This window comes from Rattus norvegicus, chromosome 6, assembly GCF_036323735.1.
Source record: "Rattus norvegicus strain BN/NHsdMcwi chromosome 6, GRCr8, whole genome shotgun sequence".
NCBI classification, from domain to species: Eukaryota; Metazoa; Chordata; class Mammalia; order Rodentia; family Muridae; genus Rattus; species Rattus norvegicus.
In genome coordinates, this window is record NC_086024.1 from 144,269,399 (window position 1) to 144,289,676 (window position 20,278).

A 20,278-nucleotide genomic window follows, 5' to 3' on the forward strand; every position below is an offset into this window, starting at 1 on the left:
ATGGAAAGGAAATTTTGTACCTGAATTATAATGAGAGAGAGGGAGAGAGAGACAGAGAGGCAGAAAGACGGAGAGATAGAGAGATTAATTGATTGATTCTGAAGCCATAAGCAAGAATACTTACTTCTTGGCACAAAACCAAAGAGAACAAAAGCTAGATTCACAGATGTGTGGCAAGGTCTGAAACAGAGCAATCTCCTGTCTCATACTTGTGTAATGTTGAGAACCAACCTGCTATCCTAGGCAGTGAGCTGATGTGATGTGTAGCCAGTTTGCTCTCCGTGATAAAAGGAAATCCTCCCGGGTGCTCCCTTCCTCTCCAGTCCTAGGTTTCCTACATAGAGAGTACACATCTACGTTCATATGGGACTCCTGTGGCCATGCTGGCCAGGCTGCCATCAGAATCTGAGGCTGTTTCCTTAACAATGGTTGTCAGCCCCAGGATGCCAGCCCTGCAACCATCCATGCTTAGTGAGTTATAGCAGGGGAACAGTACTGGGCATTCTCTCTAGGAGAGGAAACTTTGTAAAATCTCAGAGATTCTGCCCCATGTCTGGCTTACCACACCACCTCCTCTCAGATTTTACTGCCTGCTCTTTTACGTTTCTCATTGGAGAAGTCAACACGGCAGCCCTCTGTGCTGGCTGAGATCCATCGGGCATCCTCCGGGGAGAGCCTATGCCTGCAGTCTAGCAATGTGAACCACTGTCAGACCCTGGCAGCCCTAGCTTGAGCTTGTCTAAGACTCACAACCAGCTAAAACCAGCCATGCATTGCTTTTTCTTTCTGGAGACTTCCGTGCAAGTGGAGGGACTTGCACTTGGGTGGCTGCATAACCTACCCAGGGTAGAAGCCAGCTTTTACCCTTAGATAACTGCTTGCAGAACTGACCCATCATAGCATGCATACTGCATGTTATTTACGAGGGACACTCCTCACCATGCTTGGCTTGGTACCCTCAAACATTCCAATACCATTTTTTAAAGCTCCCTGAAGAAATCACTTGGCAGTTATCCACAAACTATCCCTGGGCTCAACCACTCCAGAGTAGCATAATTCTGGGCCAAATGATAACTCTGTGTCAGACATTAAGATATAAAAATATATTAGCCCACATTTAAAAGTAAGGGCCTTTTTATCCGTAGCTGCAACTCTGCTATTACATCGTGACCCGATGATGTCACGGTGCTAATCTCGTCTGACCCCATTGGCTCACTCAGGCTGGTAAAAGCTAGCTAATGAGTGACTTACATGGCAGTGGCTTTTTCTCTCCCAGTACTGGGGCCTAGACAGCATGACAAGTTCCTCTGTGGCCACTTCTTGTCTCATAGTGTCCAAGACTGCAGTACCCCCCTGTTAAAGGATGCCTACCATCTGGAGCAAGGCCAAACGTCATGACCTTACCACAGCTTAGCCACCATTGTGAACACCCTGTAAGTCATTGTGTCGGAATTTGGAAGGCAGATATCCAGAATTCATTGTATGAAGTCCAAGGACGTAGCCTAGTCCAGAGCTAGCCTCGATGTTCAAGGGTCCTTGATATCCCCATCATCGGCAACCAGGCTAACCCTAATGGAGTCCCAGTCAAGACCACACATGGCGTCAGAGTACCTGTGATCCACAGGCAGCAGCTCAGGATCGAGCTTACCCACTGTCTGGTAGCTGAGTACCCGATGTTTGTTCTTCATCATCTGGCTCAGGGGCAAGAGAACAGTCTCCCATACAAGAGGCCATGTCCTAGGTCTTCATGACACAAATGCAAGCAGCCTGCAGATGGGAAGACCTCATACCAGGCTGAGTCTGGGAGGCCACAATGGACTGCTTGTGACCCACAATGAGGCAGTCAAGGAAGTCAGGCGTAGGAGGTGAGGACAGTCAGCTACAGCCAGCTTGAGAGCTTGAAGAAGGCCATTTTAGCTTTCTGATCTCTGGACGTGAGAGCTGTCATGCCCGGTCATTGAATGCTTCAAAGTTAGGGAAGTTGTCATATCAGCACAGGTTGGCCTGCACACCGAAGATGAACCAGCTCAGTGCACCAAGACCCACCTTGGGAATGGACCCTCTCACCACAGACATCTCTGCCACAGCTAGCAGAAAGGGGTGGTAAAAATACCCGTTTGTGAAATGGTCTGCTGTTCTTCCAGTGGAAATGGAGGGAGAGTTGCTAGTGGGACCATTTCCTCGATTGGGAAGCAGCCTCGTCCATCAGTAGTCTGGTGTCACTATGGGAAGAGCCCAATTCATTCCCTTGGACTTTTGCATCTGATAGCATTAGACACTGACTCCACTAGGAAGTCCTGAGTCATGGCTCCTGCACGCATCCTCAGCAGAGCTCTTCTACCCCTTCTCTGCCCCTGCTCTGTGTCCAGAGAGGTACCACTTTCTGGACTTCTGCAAAGACCACTGCCTTTCTGGCTGTTTTGAGACAGGATTTCCCCATGTAACTGTGGCTGGCTAGGAACTTGCTGTGTAGACCAGACTAGCCTGGAACTCAAAGAAATCCTCCTACCTCTACCTCCCAAGTGTTTGGATGAAAGGCGTACACCGCCATGCTTGGCCTGGCCACTGCTTCTGCAACATGTGTGTCCATCACACTTGGGGTTCTGCACCTGGGTGGCTGAGACCATGGCCCCCTTTCTGGGAGTCGCTGCAGAAGATGCCCCTCTTCCTGGCCATGAGATTGCTGGTCCTTTCGGTTCTTCAGTGTTCTTCAACAAATGCTCGTTACAGGTTAAGTCTCTGAGTGAAGTGGGATAGTTCTGGCTGTGTGTGCTCACTGGAACCATATTAATGATCCCAAGTATTCCAAGGGTCAAAAGACACATCTGTGGGTCCCCGTTGAATATCATGACACCAGTCAAAGATGGTACCTCTACCTTTCTGCCCCCCCCCAAACAAGCCTTATTCTTCAAAAGTTATACAACCTGCACACCGATAAGATTATTGTTCTCTGAAAATTATAAAGGTGTGGTGTGGTGGTGGTGGTGGTGGTGGTGTGTGTGTGTGTGTGTGTGTGTGTGTGTGTGTGTGTGTGTGTGTGTGTGACAGAGAGAGAGGGAGAGAAAGAGAGACAGAGAGAGATGCACATTTTATATATGTTGATGTGCTTACATATACATGCATATGTGGGAACCAATGGGCAACTTCAGGTGCCACACTGGGAATGGCATCCACATCCTTTGAAACAAGGTCTCTTATTGGCCTGGAGAGCATCGGTAAAGCTAAACTTGCTGGCTGGCAAACTTCAGGGATCTTCCAGTTTCTGCCTCCCAGTCCTTGGATTATGGGATTACACCACCATGCCTGATAGTTTATACCGATGCTGGTATCAAGCTCAGGTCCTTATGCTCATAGGCAGGTGTTTTACCAACTGAGACATCCCGGCAGACCTTAAAGGTGTGGTTTTTTTAGATGCAGACACACCTCAAGTTTAAGCTCCCGAGATCTGAGTGTTTTACCGACTGCGGATCTTGAGTCTTTGTGCAGGGCTGAGTTGCAACCCACATGTGGCAGAGGCCCTTCTGGGAGGACCTCACAGACTGGCTTGCTTCTGTATGCATATACGAGATGGTTCGGTGGATGTGTAGCCAAGTAGAGGTGCTGAAACCCTGTGGAACCCAAATCACTGGTATTTCCTTCACTGTGTGTCTAGGAGAGACCCGAGTAGGTTCTCCTCACACTGGTACCAACATTATGCCTTCAGCTCCTGAGGGAATGTTCCACTACAAGCCCTCTTTGTACCAAGGCAATGGGGCTAGCCCCAACTCTGCCTGCCGACCTCACAAACCCCCGCACATTTCTGCATGATGGCGCCTGTGGCCACTCAGTAAGAGATACAAAAGCTACAACCTGAAAGAAGCTGGTTGACTCCACAGAGAATGCGGCAGCTACAGTGAAGTGAGACCAGAGCCAACACCCCGTCCATGGCACTACATTGTCAGCTCCTAGAAATGTGGCAAAGAAACCCTTGGCTTAAATCGCAGAGTGCATCAACCTCACAGTTCTGGTGGCTGGAAGTCCAAGGTCCTGGTGTCATCAAAGCTCTCCTTGCCTGCCAAAGGCCACCTTTATGTCCTGTGGTAATCTATTTCCAATCCCTACCTGTGCACCTGCTTAATACCTTTTGCCATTTGACGGCTCACCAGAGGGCATCAGCACTGAGCAGTTCACATAGTAGGACCATCTTGGCATGTAGTAGTTTTTTTTTTAATGGTGCCTATGATAATTAATAATCTACTTCCAATCCCTTCCTGTGCACCTGGTCCCGTTGGATCAGGTCCTACCCCAATGACGTCAGTGCATTGTAGCTCTATTTGGCGGGACCATGTTCCCCAAGAGGCTAACAACATCTGGGCGAGAGTGAGTAAGACTATATGGTGGCCTTTGGGATGGACACATTTCAGCTCTTAGCATCTGAGACCTCCAGGAGAGTTTGGTGGCTGGCTAGGCCTTGCGGGACACAGCAACCTGGATACCTTTGGAATTGGCTCCCTGTTCTGCTCGGGCCGAGTCATGCTGAGTGGTTAAACTTCTATCTACACCGATGTAGACAGCAAAACTGGTATGCAGGTAAAATCCCTTAAGTGTGGGAACCCAGTGCTCTGCACCCTATCTAGTTCTCTGTCCCAGCGAGCTGCTCTCTTGAATTTTGCAAGATCTAGAGGGATGCTTGTAAAAACAACCTTCATAAATGAGATCTGGAACTGAAGAGATGGCTTGCCAGTCAAGAACACTCGCTGTTCCTACAGCGAACTTGGGTTTAGTCCCCAGCACCCTCATGGCAGCTTACAACTGCTGTAACTCCAATTCCCTCTACTAGCCTCCACAGTCACCAGATACGTTTACAGTTTATGGTATGTACGTACAAGCAGGCACTCTCACATACACATAAAAAGCAAAGTATTTACACAGTAACACACAATGCATAAGCTTTTTTTTTAAAAAAAAGGGGGGGGACTGAAATTCAAGACCAAGGCTCCTGACTTCTATGTCACAGGCTACTGTCACCTCTGTGAGGCCTCTGTGGGTCAACAAAGCCAAATCAGGCCCCTTACTTCATTCGACAGCTCACCAGAGAGCATTAGCCCCTGAGCAGTTCAGTTCACATAGTAGAGCCATCTTGGCAAGGAGTAGGGCTTTTGAAAATGCTGCCTGTGATAATCAATCTTCGACTTCACTTTGATTAGCTTTAGAATTATTATGGAAACACTTCTAGGGTGTCCGTGAAGGTATTTCCAAAAAGGTTTAACTAAAGAGGAATTAACTACCCTGAAGTTATCAGTTTCTTCTCACAGCCTGGGATTCCTGACACAGTGAAAAGGAGAAAGTGAATGAACTCAGTGTTCAACTCTCTGCTTCCTGGCTGTGGATGCCATGTGACCCACCATGTGGAATTGTACCTTCAAACTGTGCCCAAAACAAATCCTTCCTTACGTCTGTTTTGCCACATACATCCTCACAACAAGAAAAGCAACTAATAGAGAAAATAGTTGCCAAGAAGCGAGGTTGCTGCCGTGACAGGTCTTGGGATTGATTCTCAGGTTTTTTAAATGGTTTGCCAGAGGAATGTAGACTTTGGAACTCTGATCTAGAAAAGCCCTTGAATGCTACCACTACACAGAGCTTAATGGGCCATTCTGGCCAGAGTCTGGAAGACCAGAATGATGAGCGCAATGCGGATAGCAGTGCTTCTAGGATTCCCCTTAAGAACTGAGTCGTTCGTGTCGCCGTCTGCTGAAGAATCTAGCAGCCGTCTGCCCATGTTCTGAGATGAGTGAGGCTAAGTTGTTTGATGAGGGAATCTCAAGACAGGACAGCACAGGCTGTTGCATAGCTACTGCTCTGGATCGATGGAGGGGGAGAGGGAAAGGGAGAAGGAGGGGAGGGAGATAGACAGGCAGAACAGAAAGATGAAAAATAAACAAAGGAGTTTAAACTTCTTTAAACTATTGACAAGGTAGCTGAGAAAGTGTTAGATTAGCACCACTAAAGAGAAGCCTTGTGCTCTGTATTGGGGTAACAGAAAATGTACCCCGAGAGGACCCCGACCCACAAATGGCTTTATTTAGTGAAAATGTAAGTCCAAGGGTGTTGAAGCTCAGGTGATCCTATCACCAGCTGCAGACACCAGACACGCGACTGCAAGCTCGGTGTTTTCTTGGTTGGGTTTCAGTTTTACTCTGTTCTGCTCTTTTCTTGCTGTCATCTCGTTCCTCCATTTTTTTTTTGGAACAGAAATGTTTGTCCTCTGTTGTTACGCGTTAGAAGTGTGTGGCTTTGATCTTGCAGGGGCTTCTACTTGAAACAGGGTTCTCAGGAGAAACCTCACACCTTCAACTTCTAAATGGCGCTGGGACTATTAGAAAGTGTTGGGGACTTTTGAAGATGGACCAACTCAATTTTGCAGAGATGAACATGAGGCTTTAGAGGACAAGGATAGAATGCTATGACTCCAAGTGTCCTATTTGAGTGTCAAGCAGATAAGAAGTTGAGCTGGGATTCTTTTATTTATAAATTCTTATTATTACATGTGTACGGGTGTTGGCCTACATGTATACCTGTGCACCATATGCATGTTGGGGGCCCCCAGAGACCGGAAGAGGCCCTGGAGCTGGAGTTACAGACAGTTGTAGCCACCACGTGAGTGCCGAGGATTAAACCCAGGTCCCCTGGAGGAGCAGCCAGCGCTCTGAACCACCGAGCCATCTCTCCAGCCTCTGCAAGTATTAATCTTAAATATCAGCGCGACTGGATTTGGAATCATTCTGGAAACACACCTCTGGCTGTGTCTGACAGTATTTCCAAAAAGCCTAAACCTGGGGGCTGTAAAAATGTTTCAGTGGTTTTAGAGTTCGGTTCCCAGCATTCACATGGGGGTTCACAACCCTATGACTCCAGTTCCAGATGATCTCATGCTAGGTTGTGACCTTCACAGGCACCAGGCGCATGCACACACATAAACACATACACATACACATACACATACACATACACATACACATACACATACACATACACAGACACAGACACAGACACAGACACAGACACACACACACAGACACACACACAGACACACACACAGACACAGACACACACACACAGAGTGGGGGAGGGGAAGGAGGGAGAGAGGGGGGAGGAGAGGGAGAGAGGGGAAGGGGAGGAAGAGAAGTGTAGGGAGAGGGGAGGGGGAGGGAAGGGAGAGAGGGGGAGGAGAGGGAGAGAGAGGAGGGGAAGGAAGAGAAGGGGAGAGGAGAGGGGAGGGGAAGGAAGAGAAGGGGAGAGGAGAGGGGAGGGGAAGAAGAGAAGGGGAGAGGAGAGGGGAGGGACAAGGGAGGGGAGAGGAAAGGAGGGAGAGAGAAAGAGAGAGAGGTATCACATACATGAACCCACATACATAAATTTAAAAAATAATTTAACTGTAACTAATGAGGGAAGATTCACCCCAAATGTGGGTGGCACCATCCCAAGGGTTGGCATCTCCACCAGAATAAAAGGAGAAAGAGAGCAGGGCACAGGCTTTCACTCATCTTTACTTCCTAACTGTGTATACAATGTAACTAGCTACCAACCATGTCTTCCCAAGCATGATGGGCAGTATTTACCCTCAGGTTGCTTCTTAAGTTGCTGCATCTGGTACTTTGTCGTGGCAACAAGAAAAGCAGGTCACATTATTTCTTTCTGTTCCTAGGTATTCAGAGACACCCATCTGGCTTCTGAGTGTTGGAGCAAACACATGTAACAATGTGTTCTTTTGCCTAACTAAAGTAGGTCTGAATATAGTCATTTCTGTATTTTGCTGTCCCTCACTGGAAACATGGGCCAGCATTGCTGTCTGGTTTACTGAGGGCAGTAGGTAATATCTGGTTACATAATTGCTGTTCATCATCTGTCAGTGTACATGTGAAAGTAGGGAAGGAAGCTATGACCATGGATACCGTTCCCTGGGTTGACTATAAGGAGGAGTGAGGAACATGGAGGAGTGGCAGTGATGTAGGTGGATGACCAACACAGGCAAATGAATGGTGCAGAGAGATGAGTACATGGAGATTTGATGGACATGAGGGGACAAGCACAGAGAGGGCAGAGGGACAGTGAGGTTGAGCACCTTGGAGGACCATAGGAGCACCACAGGGAGAGGAATATGGAGAGACAGACACCTTGGAGGAATGCATGTACCAGTGAGATGGAGATGACTGCACATTGCTACTTGCTTGGACCACATGAGCAGCAATACCAGGAGATGTAGGAAGCACTTCCTGAGAGGTCTGTTTTAGAAGATGATTTGACCAAAGATGGCTTCCATGCATTTTCTAAACACCAAGATTCTATTTCCCATATCCATTAATGATGAAACTTCAGAGCTCGCCACAGTTTCAGGAAGACTGCCCTTCTGGGCTTTTTCCCTTGTAATTCTGGAACGTGTTCCTTACACTGGCACTTGTGAAAGTCGTTTTCTGTTTACTGACGAGACAGTGGTCTTTACAGACATTTTGCTAACTCAGTGGACTTCCACTCCATCTCTGGGTTCATCTGTAGTCTTAAACTCATTCCTGAACTCTTCACTGTATTCTAATAATGGACGCCACTTATACCTGTAATCAGATATTAAACTCAATATTTCGAAAGACAAGTCTGCTCCTCTCCAACACTGAGTAATTTATCTAAACATTCTAGGCTAGCAAATGGTAGAACTTAGACTTACAGCTGTTTCCTCCTGAAACTGGCCGAGAACACTGATCTTCCCGGGCCTCCATTTCTTCTATATAAAATAAGAATGTAGCCCCATTTAATATGTAGTGTGGGTATCCAGGTAAGCAGAGATGACATCTGTAAAAATATGGAATGTTACAGAAATTAAGAATATTGCTGAACAAGGCACTGACATGTGACAGATACTGGGGAACCTCGGAAGATGGTGGCGTGCGGTGGGTTTGACCAAGACTATTCTCTGTACATGTTTCTCGCCTTCCCTCCCAGATTGCGGATCTCATTAGAAAGAAAATAGCTCCAACAATTAGAAGACTAGGTGCAGAAAGCAGGATGCTCCTGGCTTCAGAGTTCTCAAACTGAGTTTTTGAAAAACACACCCACTTGTTAACTGACATTGCTCAAAGATGCTGCCATTGGCCTGGGTGTCCAGCCACTCTGCCACGTGAATGCTATCCTGGGGACAGGAAGAATAACTCCTATAAAGCACAGATAGGGGTGGACCTGGTATTTGTACGTCCCCCTGGCTTCCCTGAAATTTGTGCTTGTCCTGACATGTATAGACTGATCTCACAGGTCCCTCTGCCTCTCTTGGTGTCTTTGCAGTTCAGGAAGCCTCTCTTTGATGCTCATAATACTGTGTGCACTCCTTTTGCTGGCTCTTATAGCACTGCTTTAAAAACACGAACAGGGAAAGACCACACAGTCGGTCAGAGATTTGCTACTGACTCCTCATTGTCCACATCCCTGCTGTGCACGGTGCGCTGGTCCTTTAAGGATGGCTGTGTGGGTTTCCAAACACATAGCCCAAAGTAGACCAATGTTAAAAACAAAATAGCCTAAGTTTAAAAGCAAAATACAATAGAAAATGCAATATACAACCAAATATGCCACCCAAGGACAGGAGGGCTGGTCCTTTGCTTGAGGTTCTTATGATGAGGGGAAGGTTAATGTGCAGCCTGCCTGCACTCTGCACAGAGATCCACAGCAGCTCCATGGAGCCGTCCCTGCTGTACGTTAGCAAGGAGAAGCCATGAAAGGTTCTCGACATGCTCAGACCGAAGGCTCCTGGTCACTGTCTTTCTCATCCCAACCCTCCAGATTCAGGGGACTTTTTCATGGCTTTCTGCTAAGAAAGTCCAGCCTCAGCCACCTGCTGAGCCCAAGCACACAGTTGCCCTGTCTGCCATTCTGGACCACGCTATTCCTGTAAGAGAAGCCACAGATCTCCCCAACCTAACACAGAGTTCCACTAGGGACATTCACTGCTTACCGAGCGTGCAACACTGGAGCCAGGGATTCACGAGCTGTGGTCTTTCTTTTCCTTGTTCCTTCCCTCACCAGATCCTGCTGTTTATAAATGTTTCTCAGGAGAGACCCCCCCACCCACACCATTGCCTAAAGTTGGTGTATCGAGAACGTTTACAGTAAATCAGATTTCCAGGTGCCCCTCTGGAAGCAACTTGGAACGTGGCTGTCTATTACAATATTACAATATTACAGGGCCACCACAGCAACTTGAAGGTGGTACACCTCTTTTATTTTTTCCTAGTATGTATGAAAATATAGAATGCTGGATAATTTAAGAATATTCCTTGACAAATATTTATGATGCTTACTTGGAGTCAGGAAAAGAAGGTGTACTTCAGTTTCCTGATGCTGTCAGTTTGTACTTAGTACAGTTATGCAGGGAGGAGCCATCCAGTCCATGGGAGTTTTTGGAAAATACATATCTCCGCTAGGAAAAAAAAAAAACAACCCTACAGCAATAGCTTGACACTCACTGTCTTAACTGCTTCGTGGGGCTTCTGCAACCCTCAACGGTCACATAGGTGTGTAGATGAATGTGAATACTGTGCAATGTGTGAACCTTCGTCCTGTCTATAGATGTTCCATGACTAATCCTGTCTTTACTGGAAACACTCCCACCACACCCTGAGGCAGACTGCTAGCCTTCAGTCTTCTGTTGCTTAGAGTCCCAGTAGATCATGCTTCCTAAATTCAATCTGGTATAAATTTTATAACTTCCCCAACCCTGGAACGTGGTGGCGGTGGTTGTTTTAAATTACACACATGCATGCGTGTCTGTGTGGTCACCTGGGCACAAGGGAAGGTTTCCTCAGAGGCCAGAAGAAGGTGTCAGGTCCCCAGGAGTTGGAATGATGGACCATTGCGGGCCACTGATGAGGATGCTAGGAGCCCCACTCAGGTTGTCTGCAAAAAAGTATGCCCCGGTAAATGACTGAACCATCTCTCCAACACCTGTTGTTGCTGTTGCTATGCTGCTGTCATTTTTAATTATGGCTGGGGGCATATGCAGCTCAGTTCATAGAATGCTTGCCTAGCATGTATGAGGCCATGGGATTGATCCTCAACACTGTATAAATCCAGTGTGGTGGTACATGCTTGTTAACCCAGCACTGGGGATGTGGAAACAGGAGGATTAGATATTCAAAGTCATCATCAACTACACAGTGAATTAGAGGATAGCCTGGGCTACAGGAGACCTTTTCTAAGAAGTTAAGGCCCTGAGTGATAGCTCAGTGGTTGAGTGCGTACAGCTCTTCCAGAGGAGCTAAGTTTAGTTTTTAGTAACTACACACATACACACTCACACACACATACACACTCACACAACAAATACACTCACTCACACACACACTTACATACACACACTCACACATACACTCACACACACTCACTCACACACATACTCACACACACACACTCTCACACAACACATATACTCACACACACACTCACATACACATACTCACACATGCACACACAGACACATACACACTCACACTCACACAAACATACACTCACACACACATACACACACACTCATTCACACACACTCACATACACACATACTCACACACTCACATACACATACTCACACACACTCACACTCACACAACACATACACTCACTCACACACACATACACACACGCTCATTCACACACACACATACACACACACTAATACACTCACACACATACACAAACACTGACATACACACACTAACACACTCACACACACTCACACACATTCACACATTCACACATTCACACATACACACACACATACACACACTAACACACACACACTCACACACATTCACACATTCACACATACACACACTAACACACTCACATACACATACACAAACACATACACACACTAACACACTCACACACACTTACACATTCACACATTCACACATTCACACATACACACACACACACATACACATGCTCACAGACTTTTTTTTTTTTTCAAAGTAAAATTTCAAGACAAATGAAAGAGCTAGAGAGCTGGACATAGCTGTGCATCCTTTAATGCCCACCCTTGGGAGGCAGAAGCAGGAAGATCTCTATGAGTTTGAGTTAGCCTGGTCTACAAAGCAAGTTCCAGAACAGCCAAAGCCACACAGTGAGGCCCTGTTTCAGAATGCAATTACAGAAACAGTTGAGGGAAAAAAATTCTGAAGTCTACATTAATGCAACTGGGTGGCAGTAGCGGGTGTAAGAGCTACCTTCTACAGGAAGTGGCCTGTCTGAGGAAGGCTTAAAGGGCTTACAAGTGCAGATGGCTCTGTCTCCACAGAATAAAAGACATGGTGATGTGTGCTCCTCAGAGAAACTTCTGAGGGTGGGAGCAACGCTGACAGTGGTGGCGGTGTTTGAACTTGCTACCAAGGATGAAGAGGCTTTCAGGGGCTCTGGTGCTCTTAGGCAGTTCTGTCTTCACAACCTTCCACCTGCCCCCGGGCCGCCTCCCCCACCGCACACCCTGTTCTTTCTACTAAGGGCACAGTTTGTAGATTCCTGAAGAGAAGGCAGGGAGAATCACAGCAGGCAGGAGGCAGTCTGTTCCATATCTAAGCTGTTGCACCATCAATCCCACTGCGGGGCCAGTCTTCGCAGTCCTGGGATTCTGCTCTTTCAGGGCACATTCTTATCTTGACAGTGGCCATGTTTCTCCTTTGCGTGCTCTTCATCTGCATTTTCTCTGGCCCTTACTTTCCTTTTGAAACTAAATTCTATCAACGGCAAGGCTTTAATGACTTACCAACAAGGACAGTGGCCTTCCTGTTACTGTGCAGGGTTGTGTTTATTTACTGTGTGTTGACAGAGTTGTCTGTCACTAAAAGGCCAGCGCTCGGTTCATTCTGTGTAGAGGATAAACTTGGCATTTGAGCTCTACATAGGAAAACTGTCAAGGTGTCCGAATTCTGCCGAATGAGAACCCTGGTGCCGTCCCCCCACAAACCCTGTGATGACCTTACAACAAAGATTCATACACAGAGTGAGGAAGGGAAGAGTCCACACAGCAAGCTGTGGTCCAGACCTGAAAGGGCTAGAGAGGAGCCTTAAAGCACATGGAGCCCACAAGGCATCCCCAACCCCTCCCGAGCAGTGGTTAGCTCTCCTACACTTGGAGGGCCGTACAGCCATTTAACACTCCACTCTCGGCTTACTTGCAGATGACCATTCCAGGATCCTGTTGAAGTCTGAGAACAGCCACAGCAATTCTGACTACATCAATGCCAGCCCCATTGTAAGTACATGGTCACTGGGGCGGGAGGGCACAGGGCTGTTTCTTAGGTGTTCGTGGGCCACGTGGTAAAGAAAGTTCTGGGTTAGGATCTGCTCTGGCTCATGAACTGGTGAAGCACTTGCTGCCTGTATACTGTCAGGGTGGCTTGTAGGGTCCAGCCAGCCAGGATGCCGGCAGTTTCCTGACACGGACTGCGGCTGGGGATGGTTCCTACTCAGTGTCACACTCCTCCTCGAGAGCTACTTACTTCCTGTTTACTTATGGGGTTCAGAATATGAGGTCCAAGTATTTTGTGACCCTGAAGCGGGACAGGACAATGGACTCTCCTTCAGGCTTCTCCAGTGGCTGGAATCCTTTCCACATAGACCGAACATTGAATGAGGGTGGCTGTACCATTCAACCTGCTGTGGTGGAGGAGAGGAGAGGCAGCAGGTGTTCATGCCCAGTGGTAGAGCGGCTTTACCCATACCCTGCGTGAGGCATGCCCTCCCCGCTCCTTGTGATGTCATGTTCCCATAGTGGCACATCTTTAGGCTCAGGATGTATGTTCTCAGAAGTGGCCTGAAAGGGAAGAGTCAGGGCCAACTGAAGGCTGACCAGGAAGAGAGGCAAAATTGGTAATGGAGGGCTAGAAATCCGGCATCGGGGAGGCTCAGCTGGCTTCCACAGTGGAGCTGTGCTGTTGCGGTTGGAAGAGAAGAAGCCACGTAGAGTCACAGAGCATGGTCAGAGGCATCCTCATCAAACCAGAGGCTTTCATCCTGTGGATCCAAGGAGGTAGCCTTGACCACATTGTAAGTTTCCCTCGGTCGAACTCAGGGAAATATCAGGAATCTCACCTCCATTCTGAAGCTTGTGTTTACCAAACAGGGCCTGCAACCTTTTCTGACTAGGTCTCCACAGTGCCAAGAACTAAGAGGACACGGATGATCTCCAATTCACAAACCTGGATCATCGTGTCCTGGGCTCTTTCCAGTCCTCCAATAGGAAGCCATCTACGAGCACATATCCAGCATATTGTGGGAGGGGCTTCTGACAGATTACTGTGAGACGCTCAGTGTCATTCCTCTCGGGTGAAATTGTTAAGACTCCGGCACGGGTGGCCAGTCCCATTTCCCGACACCTCAGCCCACACAGTGAGTTCAAGCACTGTGAGATAAGAACTGGATGGAGGGCTGGTATTTTGTCTCTACCACCTGAGCCCAGAGCCTTCCATGTCCATAGAAAAAGGGGGCGCCTTCTTTACCTCATCAGGAGTGGACTTTAAACCCAGGGCTCACCCGTGTCAGTGGTTCTCATTTGGAGTCGCTCAACTATTCTTTCTGCATAGGACTAAGTCAAGCTTCCACCTGAGGCTTGCTAGCTGACTCACTCATGAGCAGAGTATGAGTTCTGATTTATAAGTGTCTGGGCTCAGGCTCTACATGGTGGAAAACAGGTGACAGCCACTCAAAGTCATCCGGAGCAGTTTCCTTCTTGTCCTGATCCCTTTTCCCGAAAAGAACTAGACAGGAACACCAGAATGGGAGCAGCAGCTATTTTTCAAGTCTGAACATCAAGAGCTCATGCCACGGCACGTTTAGCTGCCCCGTGTGATAGTCGGTGACAAGCAGCCAGCCAAGGGGGTTCAGGTGGAAACCTGGCCTTAGTATGAGTTCATGTGGCTTAACCACTGCACCATCCACAGACCAACATCACGAGGTGTTCCTCGGTGGAGTCAGGACATCCCTGTGAGTTCAGGTCAGAGCGAATCCCAGGCCTTGTTATCCATGGCCCCAGGTCGGAAGGGTCAGTAGGAAAGGCAATATTCTGGTAACTTTTGCTTTCTCTTTGCTTCATATTATAATTCCACGCCCCCCCCCCAAATTTGGATTGTAAGAATGAGCCGGAAGAAGCTGATTGTGCCGTCTGTCTGAGGTAACTAGAGGAGCCGTGATAATGACCTTCTCAGCAGCCACTGAGTGAGCAGCTTACGATTACAGTGCAGACGGCCCTAGCTGTGCCACATAAAACTATGATAATTACATCGGTGCCTACTCCTCATTAAATTGCAGGGAAGTCATCCAGTAGTAAATAAGGAGCAATCTTTGCTTTTAAATCAGGGTCATGAGAGTAAACGGGGATTTTGCCATCCCACGTAGTGCTTATGAGAAAGAAGTGTTCACTCTGAGCGCCGCGCTGAGCTTTTCGGGAGGCCTCCAGACTGAGGGAGGCCACCCACCTAGCCATGGTCCAGATAAGCACCCGGTATGGCTGACCCAGAACCCAAGATTCCTAACACCACCAAGAGACAAGCTCAGTTGCTCATCCTACTATATCGGTGACAGGAGCAAAGCGAATGTTTCAGTTTGAGTGCGTTTAACCAATTTAAGCCAGGACAGGGTGGATCCTAAGAAAAGGATGACAGATGTCCTAACGAGTTGGCCAAGTGTGGGGGACAATTCGTGGGTTCTCAGAATATATTCAACCAAACATCTGTGCTTGTAAGCTTGGTGTACATCAGTGTTAAATAAATCTCTACTCTGTGTATGAAAGGGCCTTAGACAGCACTTTCTTGGTTCCAAAGCCCTAGTGCCTCCCCGGGTGAAGACTTGGCATCAGGACAAGAGTCTCATGGTGTTTGCTTTTAAGAAAGCATGCGGGTCAGATTTGTTGGCATGAGTCTTTAATCACAGTTCTTTGGAGGCAGAGGCAGGCAGATCACTGAATTCAGAACTTCCCTGGGTCTACGCAGAGAGGTCCAAGACAGCCAGGGCTGCACAGAGAAACCTTGCCTTGAAAAACTTAAATTAAATAAACAATTCTGTGAAACTTGTCTCACTTTAGGGGTGTAAGGGACACAGGTACGTCGGAATCTTTACTCTGTATAACTCCAGCACCTAGAACTGTGCACCCTCCCCAAATCTGGGCAGGTCTTCCCAAGATTTTTGGGCTACAGCTTGGGGAGGACAGGACCAGTCTAGAGTAGACACTCCCCGTCTACTGGCCGAAGAGCCCTGCTTCCTCTTCCCTACTCCACAGCGCTTCAGATCCTCTGACTCCGGAGTACTCCGCATCTGTTTCCAAAGTCAGTTTTGTTTGCAACATGGCTGAGATCTTTTGTGTAGAGATGAAGCTGGGTGACTCACAGATTTGGCGGCTGTCATCCACGTTCAACAGCAAGACACTGTCTTGTTCTTGCATGAGTGTGGAAATATATGGACTTTCACCCCACATTGTAATGACAGCCTGAGAAACAACTAAGTGAGGGCTAGAGCCAACACAGGCTAACCGCTTTCCTTCTTATATAACTGCACAAGCTGAGTTGTAGACTCAGCATACGGGGTGCTGGGGGCTTCTGACTTGGTTTCCCTAAAGTCACTTGGTGAGTCTCCTAGGATTATCTGTTACACTGATCTCTGAGCAGGCTGGGTTCCTGAAAAATCCCCCAGTAGGAAGACTGTGTTGTTGAGGCCATTGCCAACAGTGGTTCCTTAGCTTACCACGATAGAAGCAAAAGGGTATGCCCCAGCAGCGGAGTGGAGGCTCTACAAAGTGTAGGTTCGACCCCACGGCCTCCTGACCTCAAAGTGTGGCATCTGTCTCAGCATATTGCAAATATTCACTGATGCACTCAACACCTGCTCACATATACGTGTACCCTCATGCCCATTGAGTTCCCGTTGAAAACGTGTGCCTAGAAGTCAGAGTGTCCAGCATACCCACTCCCCAACTCTGCACACAATAGAACCGAGACCCAGATGCTGCAGATACCTGGGAGTTTGTGTGTAGAACCATAATACTGTTCACGTGAGAGGTGCATGGAGAAGCAGAAAGAAATGAGAAAGAAAGCAGGAAACAGCCGTGGAGAATAGAGGATGCTGGAGTGGACACCATGTTAGTTACTCACCACAGTGGAGTGGACACGATCTTAGTCGCCCACCACGGCAGGCCAGCTGTCAGATTCCCCTACTGAAATAAAGAGTCCCTCTCACAGAAACGCATCACACAAACTCCAACCACAGTTGCCCTGCCTGAAAACTCAGATGTGGTAAAACCTCTGTCTATCTAGCTAAATGTTTGCCTCACTTCTATTCAAAGACTAAAGCAAACCAGGGCAGACTTCCTGCCGCTCACATTGCTGGGTGCAAAGAGCTTCTGCACTGTCCTCTCCAGGACGGCCCTGCTCACATCCTTCGCTTTCTGACCTTCTGCCTGGTGTCTGAGCAAGTTTGATGGGGTTAGATTATTTTTTAAATGACAATTAAGACCTATCACAAAAGTGGACAGTTCTCCTTCCTGAAATGCTGCCCATAATTTTTTTTCTTTCAATCTTGTTTCTCATTCTGAAAACAGCCTAATTGGTAGTTTGAACGTGTCACAAATTTTAAATATGCTATGTGGTCTATGTTGTTTTAGGGAAAAGAAATCACATAGGAGAAGGGGGTGGGGCGTCCCTTCCTTTGCATAGCTGTTTGCTGAGAGGCAGGGCCTCTGTAAATGGCTGTCACCCCCAGCAAATGCATATTTTGAAAAATCAAAACTCCTCAATTCTGCTAAGCGTTTTTCTGCTGAAACATCTTAATTGGGGCTTTCAGTGAGAGCAACATAATTTTACCTGTATTGTGTATGTTGTGAATCTCAAAACGAGGTCCAGTTTTAATTATGAATCACGAAATTAGATGCACAGAAAGCTTTCCCCTGCCCCCACCCCAGCCAACTTCCGCATTGTTGTTCTGTTAGAATAACTCACACCAGCTGCTTTGTGTTCTTGCCCTCTTTCAGGGCTCACATAATTACAAGATGCATCCAGCACCTTTCCGTGCTGACAGGCTTCCTCTCCCCGCATGCTCACAAACTGTGCACAGGCTCATGGGGGCTGAGTCTCTTCTTCCCCGAGCCTTCACATTGAGCACATGGTTAAAACATTTTCCTGTGTGTGTCTGTCTGTGTGTCTGAGTGTGTGTATGTGTCTTTGTCTGTGTGTGTGTATCTGTGCCTTGTGTCTGTGTGTGTGTCTCTGTGTGTTTGTGTGTGCCTTGTGTCTGTGTGTGTCTGTGTGTGTGCCTGTATCTATGTATGTGTCTGTGTGTTTGTGTCTTGTGTCTGTGTCTGTTGTGTGTGTCCGTGTGCCTGTGTATGTCTCTGTATGTGTGTGTCTGTGTGTGTGTCTGTGTCTGTGTGCTTGTGCGTGTGTGTCTGTATGTGTGTCTGCGTGTATCTGTGTGTCTGTGTTTGTATGTCTGTGTATGTGTCTGTGTATGTGTTTGTGTGTGTGTGTGTCTGTGTGTGTGTGCCTGTGTGTGTGTGTCTTGTGTCTGTGTGTGTCTGTTGTGTGTGTATGTCTGTGTACCTTTGTGTGTGTGTGTATCTGTGTCTATGTGTCTGTGTGTTTGTCTGTGTGTTGTGTCTGTGTCTGTGTGCCTTTGTGTGTGTGTGTCTGTGTCTATGTATGTGTCTGTGTGTTTGTCTGTGTGTTGTGTCTGTGTCTGTTGTGTGTGTGTCTGTGTGCCTGTGTATGTGTGTGTCTGTGTGTGTCTGTATCTGTGTCTATGTATGTGTCTGTGTGTCTCTGTGTTTGTGTGTCTGTGTGTGTCTGTGTATGTGTCTGTGTATATGTCTGTGTGTGTGTCTGTGTATGTGTTTGTGTGTGTGTCTGTGTTTGTGTTTGTATTTGTGTGTGTCTGTGTTTGTGTCTGTGTGTCTGTGTATCTGTGTGTGTCTGTGTTTGTGTCTGTGTGTCTGTGTATCTGTGTGTCTGTATCTGTGTGTGTATCTGTGTGTGTGTATCTGTGTGTATGTGTATCTGTGTGTGTGTCTGTGTGTCTGTATCTGTATATGTGTGTATGTCTGTGTGTATGTCTGTGTGTGTGTCTGTGTGTCTGTATCTGTATACGTGCTTATGTCTGTGTGTGTGTCTGTGTATCTGTGTGTCTGTGTGTCTGTGTCTGTGTGTGTCTGTGTCTGTGTGTGTCTGTATGTGTGTCCATGTATGGTCTGTGTGTCTGTATCTGTGTTTGTGTGTATGTCTGTGTGTTGTGTGTGTGTATGTGTGTGTTTGTGTCTGTGTATCTGTGTGTGTGCATGTGTGCACATAGTCTTCAAGTTAGTCATTGTAATTAAGGTCTGCAATGTGGAACGTCCCCCATGAGAGTGAGCAAGGCATATGACAAAAAAAACCAACTACCCTCCACCCCATTCTTTGTTCTCAGTCTCTCACAGTCAGGAAAGAGATGGAAATGAACTTCTAGAAAGGTAGACCACATCTGTGAAATGCCCGTGAATGTACACATGGAGATACACACCGATGGAATGCACACATGTAGACACACAATGGTGCCAACAAACACATAGTGACATACACACATACGTATACATATATAGAGGCACACATACAGACACACAATGACACACATACAGACACATTAGACACAAAGAGGCATAAATATGCTGACAGACACACAGACACAGACACACAGGTACATATGCATGCAATACACACACACACACACACACACACACACACACACACACACTCGAAGACAGACACACTTACACAGACTTACAGACCAGTGATCCCAGACCAGGTAGTGACTGCACACGTCCCTCCCAGGATAAACAAAATACCCAACATGAGTGAACTCCTCAGCCAAGTGTTTTCATGCGTTCGCTCTTCAAGACAAACAAACTTGTCTACTGCACGTGGACGTGGGCCCATTGCTAGGAACTCAGGCCTAGCCACTCTCTGACAGACCCCAGTTCTGGCAGGCACCCACATATCCTGGAGTCAGGGGAGGTTGTCTACCCATCCTGGAGCAGAGTCTCAGCTGCTCTGGGGCAGCATAAGTGGTGAACAGTATTGCCCATACAGCCACGCACTGGTTCTGTTCTGCTGGGCTCCTGGTCTTCATTGTATGCACTGCTCTAGAGCAGGATAGACAGGCTGAAGGACTTGTCAGTTGGAGGCATGCTGGCTTTTATGCATCTGATGGTGATGGGCCTTCCCATGCAGGCCCTGTGTGTTAA

The 20,278-nt window shown here is 47.5% G+C and overlaps 1 protein-coding gene across 4 annotated transcripts in view; it reads left to right on the forward strand.

The window, feature by feature from the left end:
* The window catches only part of Ptprn2 (protein tyrosine phosphatase, receptor type N2), a 752,006-nt gene that overhangs the window by 686,831 nt on the left and 44,897 nt on the right, over positions 1–20,278 (forward strand). For all 4 annotated transcript variants that reach the window (NM_031600.2, XM_039111861.2, XM_039111863.2 and 1 more), the window contains one exon: positions 13,200–13,273. In NM_031600.2, coding sequence (NP_113788.1) covers positions 13,200–13,273 — 74 coding nt within the window. The remainder of the gene's footprint in view (positions 1–13,199; positions 13,274–20,278) is intronic.